General features: G+C 44.8%; 2 protein-coding genes across 2 annotated transcripts; both read right to left on the bottom strand.

Annotated features, from left to right (window-relative positions):
* Positions 1 to 3,105: 3,105 nt before the first annotated feature.
* ncstn (nicastrin) lies at positions 3,106 to 8,419 on the bottom strand. Its single transcript, XM_077725106.1, has 17 exons — positions 8,283 to 8,419; positions 7,596 to 7,697; positions 7,404 to 7,527; positions 7,149 to 7,270; positions 6,756 to 6,901; positions 6,545 to 6,686; positions 6,367 to 6,479; positions 5,990 to 6,142; positions 5,805 to 5,909; positions 5,582 to 5,659; positions 5,336 to 5,505; positions 5,019 to 5,121; positions 4,865 to 4,963; positions 4,667 to 4,754; positions 4,333 to 4,496; positions 4,034 to 4,249; positions 3,106 to 3,839 (listed from the first exon to the last, which is right to left on the bottom strand). Exons 1-17 carry the CDS (start codon positions 8,341 to 8,343, stop codon positions 3,717 to 3,719), a joined length of 2,109 nt encoding a protein of 702 aa, XP_077581232.1. The 5' UTR covers positions 8,344 to 8,419; the 3' UTR covers positions 3,106 to 3,716.
* A 241-nt stretch (positions 8,420 to 8,660) lies between these two features.
* copa (COPI coat complex subunit alpha) lies at positions 8,661 to 17,371 on the bottom strand. The gene is made up of 29 exons (XM_077724745.1): positions 17,172 to 17,371; positions 16,731 to 16,844; positions 16,544 to 16,617; positions 16,371 to 16,451; positions 16,219 to 16,295; positions 16,032 to 16,141; positions 14,777 to 14,886; positions 14,435 to 14,534; positions 14,082 to 14,300; positions 13,868 to 14,018; positions 13,591 to 13,657; positions 13,261 to 13,336; positions 13,110 to 13,192; positions 12,786 to 13,011; positions 12,580 to 12,718; positions 12,083 to 12,245; positions 11,807 to 11,953; positions 11,537 to 11,726; positions 11,377 to 11,472; positions 11,198 to 11,286; positions 10,987 to 11,110; positions 10,818 to 10,907; positions 10,418 to 10,521; positions 10,143 to 10,289; positions 9,748 to 10,071; positions 9,560 to 9,670; positions 9,317 to 9,478; positions 9,025 to 9,219; positions 8,661 to 8,946 (listed from the first exon to the last, which is right to left on the bottom strand). The coding sequence occupies exons 1-29, from the start codon at positions 17,209 to 17,211 to the stop codon at positions 8,887 to 8,889; spliced, it is 3,669 nt and encodes a 1,222-aa protein (XP_077580871.1). The 5' UTR covers positions 17,212 to 17,371; the 3' UTR covers positions 8,661 to 8,886.
* Between the last annotated feature and the right edge of the window lie 26 nt (positions 17,372 to 17,397).

Below are 17,397 nucleotides of genomic sequence, written 5' to 3'. Positions count from 1 at the left end.
ACATGCCACTAATAATGTACCATATGAATTATTACAAAGGACGCAACAGCCATGGCCATAAAAGTGCTTTCAGCGGGGAAAAAAAAAAGCTCTTTACAAGCATGACCGCACTGTTTATGGTAAAATAATGGACAAGGTGTCATTGAATTCCCTATAAACTCGACTTAGATATTGTAGTTCTTAGTCAGCCCATAAAATATGAGGCTATTTAAATAATCATTAAAAAAATGATTTGAGTAAAACAGTCAATAAATGACATGAGATCAAATATTACCAATATTTTTTGTTAGTATGTATTATACAGAAATAATTAGCAATGATTAAGCCCTACACTGAAAGAATGATAATATTTTTAGTTTAATTCAGTTTTTTATTTTAATATAAAGAAAACTGAAAACACTGCAGATTTTTATGTTTTTATTTTTGAATTGCTCCATTCAAAGTGATTAATATTTCGATATCCGAGTGCAATTTTTCAGAAGATACAGAAACACTATTTAAATATAATTTCTGGAAGGAAAAAAATGATGTGGTGGGCATTATGTGGGCCCCCGAGCCACTAGTTTGACACCCGCGCCTTAGCCCAAATGAAACCATCTTCCTCCTGATTTTTGAGTAGCGAAGCTCTCAGTGGCTAGCCTAGCACGGAATGTTAATTGGTGCAACTGGGTTTGGTCCCCGGTCACAAGACACGTCCGGAGAGGAATCAAACATCTCCAAGACGGCAGCTGGCCCGAGTGCAAAGCATTGTGGGAACTCCGCCGAAAGAGTCCACCGAGCGAGCGGCCGTTTGACTTCTGCTAGCTAGTCCAACTGTGCCATTACATGATTGAGCAGGTTTTTACTGAGAGCTGCTAAATTGGACGTCTGTCGGCGACAATGACAGCCAATAATACAAAATAATAATAAGCAAATATTGAAAACACACCCAAATTTAATAATATGCTAACAATCACTAACCATGAGAATATTTACATGCTTTATTTCCTGCATATATTTACAGAAAGACTACATTTTTGCAGTACTCTTCAAAATGGTCTTTCTTAACAGGTGGACATCCATTTTATTTATGCCATTGACGGTGCTAGATGTCCAATTTATTTTGAAGTCTTGTTCTGTTTAACTTACAGTTGCCATCTTCACATATCAACTTATATTAAAAGATGAGCTTTAAAGTGAATAGGAGGGCTTTTATACCATCCCTAAAGTATTAGTGTATACACATACACACTCACACTCAGTAACAGTTACTGCTGTTGTATTGAAAGACGCGTCAGTAAATAACAATCCACAATCTTGCATACTGGGCCACTTTTATTACCTCCACCAAAGGAGGTTTTCATTGGTTTGGCTTTTGTTTGCTTGCCTGCCTTTCAGAAAGAAGTAAACCAGCATTTGCAGAGCTTTGTGCTTAGTTTTGGTGACAATTTATCAATTTCAATTACATTTTTGAAGAAAGAATTCTAAATTGAAGAAATAAGCAAAACTACCAGTTAAAAATAGCATGAAACTATGCAATCTTCATTAAAATGTAAATAACTACAAACATGAATGGAAAAACAAAGGTTACAATGCGAAACTTAGAATAAATAAGCCATGTGACATACAATATCTAAGTGTTAATACAACATTTAAGTGAAAAGATAAACAACTATCTATATTGAAATCTATCCCAAAACTGTCTGTGGAGAGCAACAACTGCATTCCATTCAAATGCGCCTCAATCACAATTAAATATTTTTGCCCAGAGGCCCTTCGTTCTTCCGATAAATTGCAAAAAATAAAAGCTATACAAATGTGTAATAAAACCAGGTGGAATTTGGGAATCGAACACTAGCACCAGAACCACTTTACTGTATATCTCGCTAAGCCAACATTTGAACGCTTTATGGCTCCTCCCGTGCATTTTTTGTCAGAAAAAAAAACGTTAGCTCGGAGGCACAGAGGAGATAAAAGAGTTTAGATAAATAGTCAAATGCACGTCTTTCGTAGTAAAAAAAAAGGACAATGGAGCGCACACCCCGAAATGTTGGCTCCCCTCCCCGCTAAATGAATGACTTCCACGGCCAAACTGTCCGCCGGCGTCGGACCAATTCGGACTTTATCGCCACCCCTCCTCCGCTTTTGTCGCGTCCTTCTCGGCTTAAAAAAAGAAGAAACTTGCGTGGCCCGAATGGTGAGAGGACATCAAGCCGTAGCCTGAACTTGCTCGGACGCAGTTTGAAAAAGAACGGGGGGGGGAGAAAGAAAAAAAGAAAGGAGGCGACCGTCGCGTCCTCTCCACCATTGTTTGTTGAAGACCATCCGCGACGAAGCTAACCTGCCCCTTAAAAATGCTAAAAAATGCTTTCCCGTGAAACCCACACCACCGCCGGCCAAGGCTAGCTCACACGACCCTGTCGTTCACGTTGAAAGACATTTGAAAGGAGAAACGAGTACTTACTTATGGCAGAGTGTCCATGCAGCTATTTGTCTCACTTTCCACTTTCTTTCCGCTTGGCCGTGAAAGCCGCCCCCCCTCACTCACTCCTCTGGCCCCGCCCATCGCCTGCCTGCCCACTGAGAAGTTCGGCGGATAAGGCGGGGCTTAGCACCACGTTTAAACGTCAACTCGACGACGCCGAGTATAAAAAATTACATTTCACAAACAGACAAAAAATATTATTATAAGAAACAACAACAAACTAAAAATCCCATTTTAACCACTGCTAACACTATAATTAATTAATATATACTCACATGTAGTGATCTTTGCTGTTCTGTTGCCATCTTAAGACTTCTGTCCTCCCTGCTGTAAACATTTAATGTTGCCTGAAAGATATAATATGGGGGACATAAGTATTTATTGTTTACTTTTAAATGTATTGTTAATTGCCATCCCATATGCACTATTTTAATTGTAAAGAACATGATGGTTCGTTAGTTTTAAAGAGCATTAAATATGGTACAATAGAGTTGTATAGATGAATTACATAAGGTCTATTAGAGTTGCATAGAAAATTAGATATGGTACATTGGGTGGAGAGGAGCCAAATAGGCTCTGTTATAATAATGGAGTGGAAAATCGCACGTTTTTTTACCTTCTTGCAATATTGAAGAAAAGTATCACCTGTAAAAGCAGTGTTTATTTACTCCTCAAGGCATCACGGCACATCTAAGCATACCGTCACGGATTTCAACATTTAGGAAACGATCATTCTCGACCAAAATAAAGAACTCAAAATGGAAGTAAGCAGTGCAAAACACGTTGTTCCAGAATACATGACAACTGAGCGCCGCTCTTTTGTTCAACGGGACTCGAAACAAAAAAGTGGTTTCTTAACGTTGGAGATAATTACACTTATTTACAACAAAGATTACAGTATTGCACACATCAACCTCTCTCACACATTAACCATTTTTTCCTGTTTTCACAATCAACGCTAGAACTCATTCAAACACACTCACTCGCCATTGTTCGTACAAACCAAAATGAAAAGGAAATCATTAATTTAAAAGAAATAAGAACATCAAGGCCTGCTGCTGGTACCTGACCAGATGTTTTGGAACCCCCACGGGCCACCGTTTTGAGGTCTAAAACAACCTTCGGGAGGCACGAGTACCCGATTGTGTGTGTTGGGATTGAAGCAATGTCGTCCGGGTTTGCATATGGGTGGGTGTGTTGTTGTTGTAGTAGTAGTAGTAGTGGAGAATATTTGTAGTCATGGTTCTTGGGATCAGTACGTGGCGTTGGTGGGTTCCCTCTGCGAACTGAACAGGATGTCGGCCCTGGAGCTCAGCACGTAGGTGAGCAGCAGGGAGGTGAACAGGACCCCCACACCTACACCCAGAGTCATCATCTACTCGGCGGCAGAAGAAAAAGAACAACAACAAAAAATGAAAACCAGATTTTGTGTTTGTCATGGTAGAATTGATAACACATTTTCTTCCCAAGGACCTTTCGGGATACAATCCAATTTACAAAGAGATTCAAAGCAAAAGAAAATAAAGCACAATGCAAAAGCACAGAGGATCAAGTGCACTGATGTCATACCTCCAACTCATGACTGGCCACCAGGAAGATTCGGCCCTTGATGACCTTCCAGCGAGACTCTGTCCAAGTGGAGTAGTCCTTGGAGGTGAATTCTTCCAGGGGGTCAAAGGCTGGCGAAAGAGCCTTGGAGAGGTGCACTGTAGAGCGGATGCAGTAGCCCTGCCTCTCGGTGGCGTTGGGCGCAATCGCACCTTGAACCCACGTGTACGTGTACAACTAATAAGAGGTGACGGTAAGGCTTGTTAGTTTTTTGTTGTTGCTATTTTTGGAGCAAAAAGTCCGGGGCCGGGGCCACTCACGTGTTTGCTGTCGGTGTCGCTATCGTTCATCCGCTGGCTTTGACAGTCCTGCTGGGTGACGTTGACCACGCTGCCCGTCAAGTTGGCCAGCAGGTGCTGCACCAGGTAGGTGGGCTCACTGGACTGCTGGGCTATGCCCACGTAGAAGTTGGTGGCTGTGTCCTCTATGTGAAGAGAAGGGATTTTAACTTAAACCCGAAGGATACTCGTTTGGCTGCTTGTTGGCGAGGCTGGCAGCGGGTGGTAGCTGTTATTAGCCATACCCATCAAAATGAATCGGATGTATTGTGCCGTCTATTAAAAAATGAGCATTTCTAATGATATTCCGACTCACTCAAGTGGCTTGCGAGGTCCTCGGGAACTATCTGCTGCAGCCAGCTGTTATTTGACTGGACGAGGAAGGTGTAAAGCAGCTGGGTCACCTTAAGGACACAACGCATTGCTTACAAACTGTCAACTGATTCGGACCAGAAAAATCTGGAGTCCAGAATTTAAGTGAGATAAACAAAGAGATGGAAAGAAAAAATGTTACTATTTGGGGATCGGCGTTGATGCCGCTCAGCCGGGATTCTTCCCCTCCCGCCTGCCTGTACAAACTTCGTGCCACCACCGTGGCCACCTCGGCCAGACCCTTATTTAAAAAGGAATTAAAATCTATTGTAGCACAAGTTGATTTTGCAACAAACCTTGGCCGTGTCTGTGACAAACTGCAGCTGCTCTTCTTGGGTCATGTTCTGCGGATACGACACGCTCAGGTATTCGCCGTTGTCATACATGCTCTGATAAAACCTGAAAACAAAAAAAATGACTTTACCTCAGACTATTTTTGCTATTTTAAAAACAGCATTAATAATACCCATAAACAATTTTTATCGTAGACATTTCTTCAAATGAAAGTGTTTAATTTTTACTATTTAAAAAATAACGAGATAAATTGAGAACATTTACTATTGCCGCATTAAAAACATGTTTTTAAAATTAATGAAGCGGAACTACTTCTCACCTGTTGCGGAATTCTGACCGATGGTCTTCGATCACCACGCCGGGGATGGCTCGCGAGCGCAAAAAGCGCTGGAAGGACGAGGGTGGCAGGGCCTGCGACAAGTCGGGCTCGCTCGCTGAGACGTTTAACCCCGTGACGGCTGACTGGATGTTCTCCACCAACGACTTTACCTGCCAAAACCCGAGAAAGATTGAAAATGAAGGCGAAATGAAGTGCTGGGTGGAATGTGGCGTGAAGTGGACCAACCTCCTGGTCGACGCTGGCATTCCTCCGCGAGACGGGATCCGAGTGGAGCCACAGTCGGGATTCGGCGCGCTGGCCCACCTGGGTCAACACATTCTCATGAGTTACATACGCTTTGGAAACCAATTCTGGCACGTGATGCCCATAAAAACGACTCCGCGAGCCAAAGGCATACAGTTATCCTTTGCATTGACCCCAAACATCCACTGGACGTTTGCTTACACACCTGTCCGACTTCCAGTACAGAATGAACATTGTCCAGGTCCACCACAAATTGCCCTTTCTCCATGTCGAACACCATCCTGGAACTTCCAATGTAGTCAAAGGTCTCCTGTGGGCCAGTAGGATTGCGTTATTGAGTTGGATTTCAAAAAGAAAACGAAACAAGAAGGTGAATAATAGTGGACAGACCCCCTGGAAGAAGGTGTAGAGGATGTTGCGGTCGGGGGGCGCCTCCTGGGTGATATTGCTCAGGGCGTGGGCGGCCGCCAAAAGGGTGATAAAGCCCGAGGCGGCGCTCTCTGCTCCCGGAGCTACGTCGAAGAAGAAGGATCGGCTGTCCAGCTGCACAGGGGGGAAAGCTGTTTCGATATAGCCATTGTATTCCCTGAGTGGGTTATGGTTGTAAGCAATATTTAGATTTAGATTCAAATCACGAGATCAACGAGATATATATATATATATAAAAATATATATATATATATAAAAAAAGAAGCATGTTTATGTTTTTGTTGATCCACCAGAGTTTTTGTTGTATGAAATTCAAAATAATGACTCCTGCAACTCACATGAGCAGCGGCGATGACGACACTCTCCCCGGTTTTGTGTCCTTTTGCCGTGTTGTTGAGTGGCCTGGTGCCGGCCCAAATATTGAAGTCGCCCAACGGGTCACACACTACCTCTACCGAGAGAAGTAGTGTCACAGATCATTTTTGTCAGAGCATGAACAAATTGAAAGCAAATTACCTGGCGTGATGCTGAAATTGATGTTCCTCCTCATACAGGTGACCGTGTCGGTGACCGCCGACATGTGCGAGTAGAGCTGCATGGCGCATAACGGGTACACGGGGGCGCTGCCGTTCACCACCCGGTTATGGTCCAGGTAGCACTGCCGAGAAAAATAAGCCAAATGCACGTCAGTCAAGCGTATGTGACTGAATTGATGCGCGCCACCTACCTGCCGGATGAGGCGGGATTCTTGGTCGTCCTTAAGGGTGAAGATGGGGAAGTCGAACTCCTCATAAGACAGCCCACTGCCAAGTGGATTCCAAACGGTGGTGTTGCAGTGCGCCAACGTGGGGTCGTAGCTCTCGGAATATACGCCTGATATGAAGATAAAATGGCATCAGTGTGTCTGCTTTGTTTTAAAGCTCTAGTCTACCACGGTGTGTTCATGATTGCCCATAAAGTTGGGATTTCAAGGGACTTGCATTTTTAACAGTATTTTCATTCCAAATATTTTTCAGATAAAACCTGATAGGATGAAAATGATTTTTTTATGGGACACAAAATGGGAAGCAATACTTGCTTGCACTCATTGGTTGATATCAAACATAAATAGAAAAGTCACCCGAGTTCTCATTGGGACACGAAGTGTGCGGGGAGAGGCCTTGATCCGGGTTGCCGTTTGGTGACACTACCGCAACACCTGCCACCCTGCTGGAACCATTCTTTAGTTTCATCATGATGGACCTGTAGCCAGAGATCATTGAAAAGGAGACAAAATATGAAAATGGTTATATTTGAGCTTGTTCAGACCCAATGGACAATGTCCAATCACATAGCTCGTTTCATTCTCCTTTTCCAGTAGGGAGGGGATGCATACCTGGTAAAAAGGTGGTGTTCTAGGATGACCATATAAGGAGCATGGATACCCGTACGCAGCACAAAGTCAAGGTTTTCCTCAGACTCCAAAACATGGAGAACCCCCACGTCACCGGACAAGGATGCTGGAGAAGGAAGCATTTTAGTTTTCTTCCCATGTGACCAGTTGCAGTCATATTTTGCTGTTACTCACACTGGCAGCCAATCTGATGTGTGGCATTGAGAAGCCGCACACACGGGATGGTGGTGTTGAGTTTAACGTAGATCTTCTTCGCCACTGAAGTACAACCGGCTCCTGCAGGACCATTGACAAGCAAAGATTTGATATTACGTCTAGCCTTGAACTTGTGAAATATATAGTAGCGCCACCCCACCCGGCAATGTTAGAATTAGAATCAATGTGCACAAAAACTTTAAATGCACGCCTAACAAATCAGAATGTAGTTGGTTAAATGTGACTTAATGCACAATGGCTTTGTGCTGGTAAGTGAACAAGTTAGGTTAAATCTCATAAGCCCCAGATAGGATTTCAATGTAAAGGTGCGTTTGGGCTCCAGGCGGCTGCTGGAAATCACGAGTAGTCACGCTTAACATCAGCCGCCCAGATTTCCGGTACTCATTCAGACTTTTAATATAACCACACTGTCGTTATTCAAACATTAACCACCCGATTAACTCGTACACAGAATGACATAAAACTAAGTCGGTATTTCAGATAGAAAAAAAGATTCGAGGGATGTCGGTCCCTTTATAGCCTAGCATACAGCTAGCTGACTCACAAAAGAAGTCGGAAGAAGCGTTGTTTTTTCCCCGAAACATAAACCTACTTCACGTAAACAAGACTCACAGATAAATTAAATTAGTCATTGTACCAACTTACCGGCGAAACACAAATAAAGGAGAAAAAATAAAGTCAATTTGTTTGACAGTACTAACTCCATCTTCCTGGTTTGAAAGAAGACCAACACAACAGGAAATTACGACACAAAAAGGACGATTCCGGTAATTGAATTCCGGTTGACATGCGCAGCTTCATGAGGGGTTAATTTTTTTTTGTATTTAAGTATTTAAACTCGCTCTTTTTAGGTTTTTTTTTTTATCCAAGTCAATTAAAAACACTAATGATATACTAAATGGTCACTAAAAATATTTTTGTTTGTGTTTGTCACTCCCTTTCCATTACATTCATTAAGGACATTTATAAATTTGGTAATCTCCCAGTTATTGGCACCTCACACTAATACATAAAACACATTGGTTTCATACTTGACAGATTTTATTTCTCCTCTTCCCCTAGTTAGTATACATACCGTTAATTTGTTTTGCATTTGACACAGAATGAAAGCCAAACACAAGATGAAGCCAAGCCTAAAAAAACGTTTGATTAGATTTTCACATAAACTGAAAGGATTACATCGCAAAGTTGGCATACATATTAGTTGCTATTCATTGATTTTTTTCCAGGGACATTTCCTTCTGTCTGCTTAACGAAACTGAAGTGGACTAACCCGCAGGCCAATCACATCTTTGCCAATCTCAGTCACCTGCAAAGTGAAAGGAAACATTAACTTGATACACAAGGCCATCAAATTGCACTACTGTGGTTTGTCATGTCACCCTACCTGACTGACCCTGCACACTTGCCCCTTATAAGTGGGGCAGTAGCAGGCCCCGGATAGCGGGCACTTCTCCACGGGACGCCCACGGTACAGCGGGACGTAGGAGGCGGCGCACAGGTCGAACGGATTGTGAGGATCGTAGTTCAACTGGTGAGCGTCAGTCAGGTTCTTTTCACACGCTGCCATAATTTTGCGTGTCTGAATTGGGTGAAAATGATCAACGTTGTGTTTCAATAATAATAATAGACAAATCATTTCTGTGGAGCACAACGTAACGTAAAGATCGGAAAACAACCTGCTGTGCGACGTCGGGCTTGGGGCCGAGCTCGAGCAGGCGGCGTGCGAAGCCGGTGGCAGTTTTGAAGTTGCGCAGCTTAAAGAAAAGGTTCAGAGCAGTACGCAACACCAGCACCATGTGGACGGGCTGGAGGTTGCAGTGGGTGAAGTAGGCAGCCATCTGTGTGGGATGACCAATTAGGCAGCGTGTTACTACATACATGGGGGGAGAAAAAAAAGCTCCACAAGAAATCAGCCTTACCTCACAAAGCCTCTTTTGTTGGTCCAAAGTGTCTTTAGGAAGCTTCTTCCTCTCCGTCTCCATCGTCAGACCCACTATATACTCTTTGCAAATGGTGATCAACTGCTGAGCCTATGATATAAATTAATCATTACACAAAATTATTACACAACTAAATTCTGCAAAATACAAGACGGCTGCATTCTCACTTCAGCAATCTCCTGCTTGTTGTCGACGACCAGCAGCGGCACCGACAACAGGATGGCCCGGAAGCGTTCCACGGCCTCCTCGAAGCGTCCGGAGGTGGTCATCTGGTAGCACTGCTGCAGGCGGGCGATGAGGTCGGCCAGACGAAGGCCCACGGCCGGCAGCCCCTGCTTGGCCCCGCAGTCCTTCCAGTTCCTCTGCGGGTTTCCCCTCAGGCAAGGCAAGGAGGGCAGGGCCAGGTAGCAGGTGCGGCCCCTGGACAGGGTCTGCATGAAGAGCGCCTTGTAGGGGCCGAAGTTGACCACTCCCACTTGGTCGTGGAGGAGCTGTTTGAAGAGGAAACCATTTTAGCAAGCGCTCCCTTGGTTTGAGGCCCGCGTTCCCATCGGCAACATACTCTCATCGCCGTCTCAAAGGAGCCTCCCAGGATGTGGTCCACGGGCAGCTGCGAGTTGTTGCACCACATCTGAGTGGGATTCGTCCCCTTGGTGGGCGGCACGAAGAAGCCGTCCTCGGCAGATCCACCCGCGCCGGCTGGCAAGTCCTGAATTTTGGAGAACAAAATGTATGATCGCGTAAGAGTTAGAGTATTTAGAGCTTTACCCTAGTACAAGCTGATTTTTTTTAAGGGTGCAGGGATTTAAAGAGCAAACAGCCGACAGGTTCTCCTACCAGCTCGGGTGGGAGGTCCAGATCCTCCTCCACTTCCCAGCCTCCTCCATCTTCTTTGGCACCTCCCTCTTCTCCAAAGCCATCCTGGGCATCCATGAAGCCATCTGAAGGAACAAAAAATATATTCTTACACTATCATATGATGCATTTGTTACTCTTTTGTAAGGACTCTGGAAACATGAATGGCAAATTCACACAAATGACTGCAAAAGTTGGAGTAAATATGAGCAAATGGCGGGGACATCATCAAATATGGGCAGAATTGTCAGTTTTACTAAAAAAATGTAGGTAAGATCCATTGTTGGAATTCATCTCAATACTATGCATTATTTTTTCAAGGCAACTTTCAAAAGAAAGTATTCTTTGAAAAATGTGAGCGTTAGTAGAGAACTTTGCATACCCTCATCCAGCTGAAGCTCGGCATCATCGCCCCAACCCTCCGCTCCGGGGGCGTCCATATCCATGTCAGCTGCCATCTGACCTGCTTTTCCTACCAAGGGAGAAGAGAAAGAACAAAAAAAAAACAAAGTCACGCATTGACACCACCAGACGCACAGTTCCCCCTTTACCTTTAGCTGCGATGGCTCCCTCAAAGAAGCCCTTGGACACGGTGAGCAGAGGCCAGTTGGTGTCAAGGGGGTTGATGGGAGGCGGTGGCTGCAGGAGCTGGGCGTTGTCATCCACCTCAGGTAACTGCGAGGGCTCACATTCTAAGTCTTGCTCTCCAACGGAACACGGGTGATATGTGACCCCACGTGGCGTGCACATGACAAAACATACCGTGTCCTTCTCCGGATCGAACGTCTCTTTGAGGGCCTCGGCTTCTTCATCCAGTCCGTGCGTTGCAGCGGTCAGGTAAGCCAGAGACTCTGGGATGAAGAGGGATCACTTGAGACATTCCTCCACTATTTACCCCAAAAATTCAGTCAAATTGTGGCATAGGCTGCATTGGAACTTACTCTGCCCGCAGTTCTTCAAGATGCGAACTCTCTCGCTGACATCTCCCAAGTAGAGAGCCGTCTGGTAGTGGCCGCTCATGTCCTTCCGAATCTCAGCTACGGGTAAAGAAATCACAATTTAGCACTTGTTGGCGATGGAGCACATCAAATTCCTTCCTACCAATTTTCATCATCTTGCGCAGCTTGGTCAGATTGCCGGTGATCAGGTAGAGGAATGTGAGTTTGTCAAAGTTCTTGGTCCTCTGGTAGCACATCTCTACCACCTGATGGTGGCCCTGCAGGAGCGCCGCTTCGCCCAGACGCTCCCAGCAGCTGCGCTCGTCCAGCGCCTTGGCCGCCTCCAGCGCCACCTTGATCAAGACCAAAGAGATTGAGCGAAAGGAACGCATCATTCGCGAGGGAAGCTAAAACTCTGGACTGGGAACGTTACCTCAATGTTTCCGCACTCTAAAGCCAGACTAAAGCGAGTCTTCTCATCTTTAACAAAGTGCAGCGCCACCTCGGGGTAGCCCTTCTTCTGAAGGTAGGCAATGATAGACTGCCCCACCAACTTGGCGTTACGGACCATGTGAAGAACCTAGAAAGGGTCAACCAGAGCACAGTACTTTAGCACATGCAAGACAAGGAAAGTGTTGCTACAATTACAAGTCAATTCCTGTAAAAATTTGGATCATTTCCTATTGATTTGGTCACTGGTGAAACGCACCTCGTCATATTTGCGGTTGACCAGCGCCAGTTTAAATCGGTACTCGGTGGGATCGATGGTGAGAACGCGGGGTCGGCACTCTCTGTCCAAACAGTACACGCTGTTGCCTCGCACACGGGTTACGTAAATGGGTAGGTCCAGCGTCCTGATGATGCCGTGATCCCTAAGTGAAGAAAAACATGTTAAATATGAATTCAGCTAACGCACCGCAATGCACACGTAAACTTATTTTGGGCACTTTTGGTGACAGTAATTGCGGTAAATTCAGATTTACCAGCAAAATATGTTTTTTTTCCAAAAAACTGTGTACATTAGCAAAAGCTAGCGTGTCTGGTTAGCAGAATGTTTACTAAACTGTACTAAATAATGGAGCAATCTGTTGTGTTCAGATTTTGTATGATGCACGTATGATGTAGCATAGGAGCTAACTGGTTAGGATATAAAAAAAAAAACTGGTTACTGCTTATGGAATTATTCTGGAAAGCGTGTCCACGTACCCAGAGGTGAGGGCGTATTTGATGTGATTTGAGGTGGTGTAAATAAAGACGCCGCTCTCATCCCAGGCACCGCTCTTCACTCTGATGTTCTCGTGAATATTACATAGGCTCTCCAGCTTACGGTTGCAGATCATAATGGCTGCAAAGACCACAATTTTTGCCTCCACATCATCAGGTGCCGTCGGCGGGTCCCGCTGCGTTCTTACCGTGCTTGGCCAGTAACGCCACGTGACTGGTGTCGGCGCTCCACACCACGTATTTGACCTTGGCGATCTTGACGGTAGCCAGCGAGCGCTTCTGCTGCACGTCGAACAGCGTCACCCCGTCGGCGTCGCGCAGCAGGAGCGAGCCGGTGCCGGCGTAAAAGATCTCCTCGCAGCTCGGCACTTGCACTTTCTTCACGATCTCGTTCTTCAAGTTCTTGATCAGCAGCTGCACGAGACCAAAACGTGAATGGGAGTACGGACATTTCAATGAGAAGTGTATTTATTTACACCAGAATGTGGGAAGCAAAATGAAAGAGTTCTTACAGAGTGCATTCGATCCAGGACAGCAAATCTGTTCCTGGCCACCCACACGGCTGTTAGGCCAGAGGACCTCTTCCCTTCAGGTGCTGGAGTGGACAAAACCATGAATACATTATTGGCAAATAACGATGGTTGCGTGAGCTGGTTTCCATACCATCGGGGTTCTGAGAGTCGCTCTCTTTGGGAATGGAGTACAGGTCGTAAGTGCTGTTCTCCAGGTTGGTCGCCCTCTATTAAAAGGGAAACAGCAGTATTAAATGACATAAAGTACAACTATACTAGCAAAATAAAAATATGCTTTGTTCTTTCCTAACAATCTTAATTAAATGGCATGTTTTGAGTGATTTAAGGTCAAAATAGGAATTTAAAAAAATTCGAAGTCCATTTTTACTGTCCCAATAGCAGAACACATTGCTTATTTTAAAGTATTCGTCATTGTTTCTCTCTTTTTTTAGCTTCCACGAGTTTTTGCAACAATACTCACAGTGCAAAGCAGCACTGCATTCTCAGCAGGGTTGTAGGACATGCTGAAGACTGGAAACTTGGATCCACTGTAAAAAGACTTTCACATTCACGTTATGAAGCCGATTGACCCCATTCATTTTCCACATTATATAGCCCAAATAAAAGCCTTCAATTATCTAAAAAGCTGGCACTGAGTCTCATACATGGATCAGTATGAGTTAATCATATACATCGGATTCAAATATTAATTTCCCCTATTAAGGATTAAGCAAGAATCTTGTAATCATCTTGCTTACCTGCGCAGCTGCATGACGGCGGTATCCTTGCTGCTGTTAAAGTCCAGCTGACGCAGGAAGCGTTCCTTGACATAATAGAGCATGTTTCCGTGGACGGCGTACGCCGGACGCTCACGCTCCAATTTGAACACGATCATGCCGCTGTCGTGTCCTAGACAAAAGTTGTACGTCAACCCAACCCCGACGCGGTACACCAAACCGCACGACGACGTACCCGCGGCAAAGAGGTTGAGGTTGGGGTGCGCGCCGAGCACCCAGAAGCGGTCGTGGTCCCGGCGGAAAGTTTGCACGCCGGTCCTTTTGGACATGTCCCACACTCGGATGCTCTTGTCCTCCGAGTTGGACAAGATGAGCTCCTGGCGTGGGTGGAAGACGGCGCAGGAGACGTTGTTGTAGTGGCCGCGACAGGTGTCCAGCTCCCATGCTTTGGACTCTGGAGGAGGAAGGACAATTATTATTATTATGATAGCAGTTGTGAGTGAACACGCCTGCCCTACTTAAGCTAAATGTATTTTGTGGATATGGATATGAAGCTCAGATTTGTTTTTTTCCATTGCATATTCTCACCATTCATCCTCCAGATCTTGACCTGCCTGTCGTCAGCGCCCGACACGATGAGAGGCATGCTGGGGTGGAAAGCGGCCCAATTGACCCCTCGGTCGTGACCCTGGACAAAAGACGCAGCTCCATGTGAGCAGAAGCTTGTAAACGTGGAATTCCCCTTTGTCAGGAATGCCATATTTATATTAAATAGGGTGGAAAAACCATATTATGAGGTTTAAGTCCATAACTGACTCAATCTCAATGAAACTCAAATTGATTTTTCGAAGCTATCATGAGTAAAGTGTCAAGTTAAATTTCAGGCAGGCACAACTTGTCCAAAGTTAGATTTTTACAGTTCCACTTCACCTCAAGCACGTGCTTCACGACAGCGTCGGAGGCGCCGAACAGGTCGACGCCGGAAATGCCGCGGACCTCCGTCTCCACGGCGCCGGGCGACAAGTTCTTCTTCCGCAAACCTGCAACCGATATTTCCAAGCGCGGGGGTGGCCACCATATTGTTTGCGGGTCGGGAGGAAAGAATATAGTCAATAAAAATGAAAAAAATCCAACACAATTGAGGAAAAGACAACAAGAAGGGGCAGCTTAGTTTAGACGACTGCTGGACAGGCGGACACACACTCAGGTTAGAGGGGAAAAATAATCAATAATTTGCTTTCCCTCAACACGGCGTCTGATTGGCTTAGACCGGGTAGTATGGATTGCATGGGATAGCGAGTGTTGATCATGATTCCCGCACCTGAATAAAGAACGTGGCGAACGCCTGTTCAGCAGTGGGAAGAAATGAATGGAAAATGGGATGGACTAGGAACCCGTTTGCAAATGTGGATGTTTCCAGGGGGGGCAGTGGATCAGGGGGGGCACATGGAGGGGGAGGGCGTGGGTGCTGGTGGTGGTGGTTGATGTGGGATGTCAACAACTAAATGGTAAATCAATTTCATGCTCATGGCGTGCTTGGTAAGTGACATGCGACCTTAAATTGACAGGTTAGCATGAAGCTGTTAATAGCTTAAAAAAATGTAAACTGTGTTAGCTTGCTGAATATCTTATGTGGTCAATACAGTATTCTCATTAGCATAAAATGTCATAGTGGAGGTATAGCGGAAAAGGAATTGGTCAAGAGGCCCTGGGTTTGCAAATGAAGTCTAAATAAATTGTAGTATTCTTGTATCATGCGAGTAGGAATGTGTGAGTGGGCAGTAAAGCAATGAGAATGCATACAATGTCAAGGGGGGTCAATTACAGAGGATTTGTGGAGTGAGTGAGGAGGGATTGAAAGGGAGTTTCTGAAGGGACATGCAGACAGCAATGACATCAAGAAGCATGCAGAGGAAGGTAAATACTTGCTCCTTCCTCTCAAATATGACTTGAAGATCAATTCATATTTGATAGGAAATACACATTCAGCCCACACAGTTTGTCTATGCTTATTGGCGAGGAAGAGGCAGGCACAAGCTTCTTCTTTCTCGCCATATAGAAAATGAACACACGTCAAATTGTCAAGTTTGTCCCCGTGTACGTGTGTTCACATTCTATACCCACTATCCACCCTCTAACTTTCGCCCAGCCTCCTTGCGCTCCGCCATCTCCTCAAAACCCTCACCGGAGATATCCCACACCCGCACAGTTTGGTCCAGGCTGGCCGACACGACCAGGTCTTCCGAGGGGTGGAACTGGGCGCACATGACGTAATGATTATGACCCGTCAGCACGCTGGAGAAGCAGTGAGGAAAAAAAATCAATGACCATTTCACATTTGAGCAGCGCTTTTCCCAAGTTATGCGATTTACCAGACACAGGTCCTGGACTGCCAGTTCCAGATGCGAATTGTCTGGTCGTCAGAGGCGCTAAGGATCCAGGGATACTCCTGTGGACCCAATTAGGAAATATAGGAAATTTCAATGACATACACTCTATGAGAATTAACTGCTTTAGAACTCACATGGTGGAAGAAGGTGGTCCTGATGTAATCGAGATGTCCGAGTAAAGTGAAAAGGCAGCGTCTCAGCTTGTAGTTCCACACCTTGCCAAGTAAAAATATTTGTAAAGTTACACTATGTTCATACATTTGGAGAGTGACTACCACAATATAGAAAAACAACAGCAAATATGTACCTTGATTTTGCAATCGTCCCCTCCAGACACAAAGAGGGGCTGCTGTTTGTGGAAATCAATTCCTCGAACGGGACCTGCGAATGAATTAACATACGCAATCTACATTCATATAACTTGAGGAAAGCTTTTGTCCCTCAGACATACATATGCATAAAATAAAACGGAATAATCAATTGTATTCTCTCACCATCATGCTCATCAAACTTGTCAATGAGCGTGCACATACGATAGTCCCACAGCTGGATGACACCATTATGCAAACTTGCAAGAACCCAGGGCCTTTTAGGGTGGAAACTGAGGCCTGAAACAACACACAAAAATTAAATTGCCATGACAAAAAATAAAGTCAAACAAAGTATGAGGCGAAAATGATGTATTGTTCTTGACGGTAGGTTAAATGTAGAGTAAGCCATTAGCTATTGAGCAAGGCGATAGGACGATTTGTGTACTTAAACGTATATTCTTTAAAATCAATAAATATAACTATGGTCAACCCAAAAATGGATTGAACACTGATCACAAAGCACAGATTAAAAACAATGTTTATCAATACACATTTAGAGACAGATACGGATTCTGGATTACTGACATCAGCCTCTGAAGCTAGCTACAATAGAGCAACCCTTACCTTTAACACGAGCAGACTTGGTTTCAAACTTCGTCAACATGTCTAATGAGAACCTGCGTTTGCTTTCTTTCAAATGATATAGTTTGAGAGAAATATCCCACTAATAGCAGGAAAAATGCACAAATCTAACACCGCGTCGTTATGCTAGTAGGCACTCGCCCATTAAGATGGATCCTGACACGTATCCCGTTTTTGTCTTCCGGGTTTGATCAATAAAGTTTTTCAT

This window comes from Stigmatopora nigra, chromosome 9, assembly GCF_051989575.1.
Source record: "Stigmatopora nigra isolate UIUO_SnigA chromosome 9, RoL_Snig_1.1, whole genome shotgun sequence".
In the NCBI taxonomy this organism is placed as follows: domain Eukaryota; kingdom Metazoa; phylum Chordata; class Actinopteri; order Syngnathiformes; family Syngnathidae; genus Stigmatopora; species Stigmatopora nigra.
The sequence above is the reverse complement of the archived record's forward strand: the minus strand, read 5'-3'. Positions and strand labels throughout refer to the sequence as shown.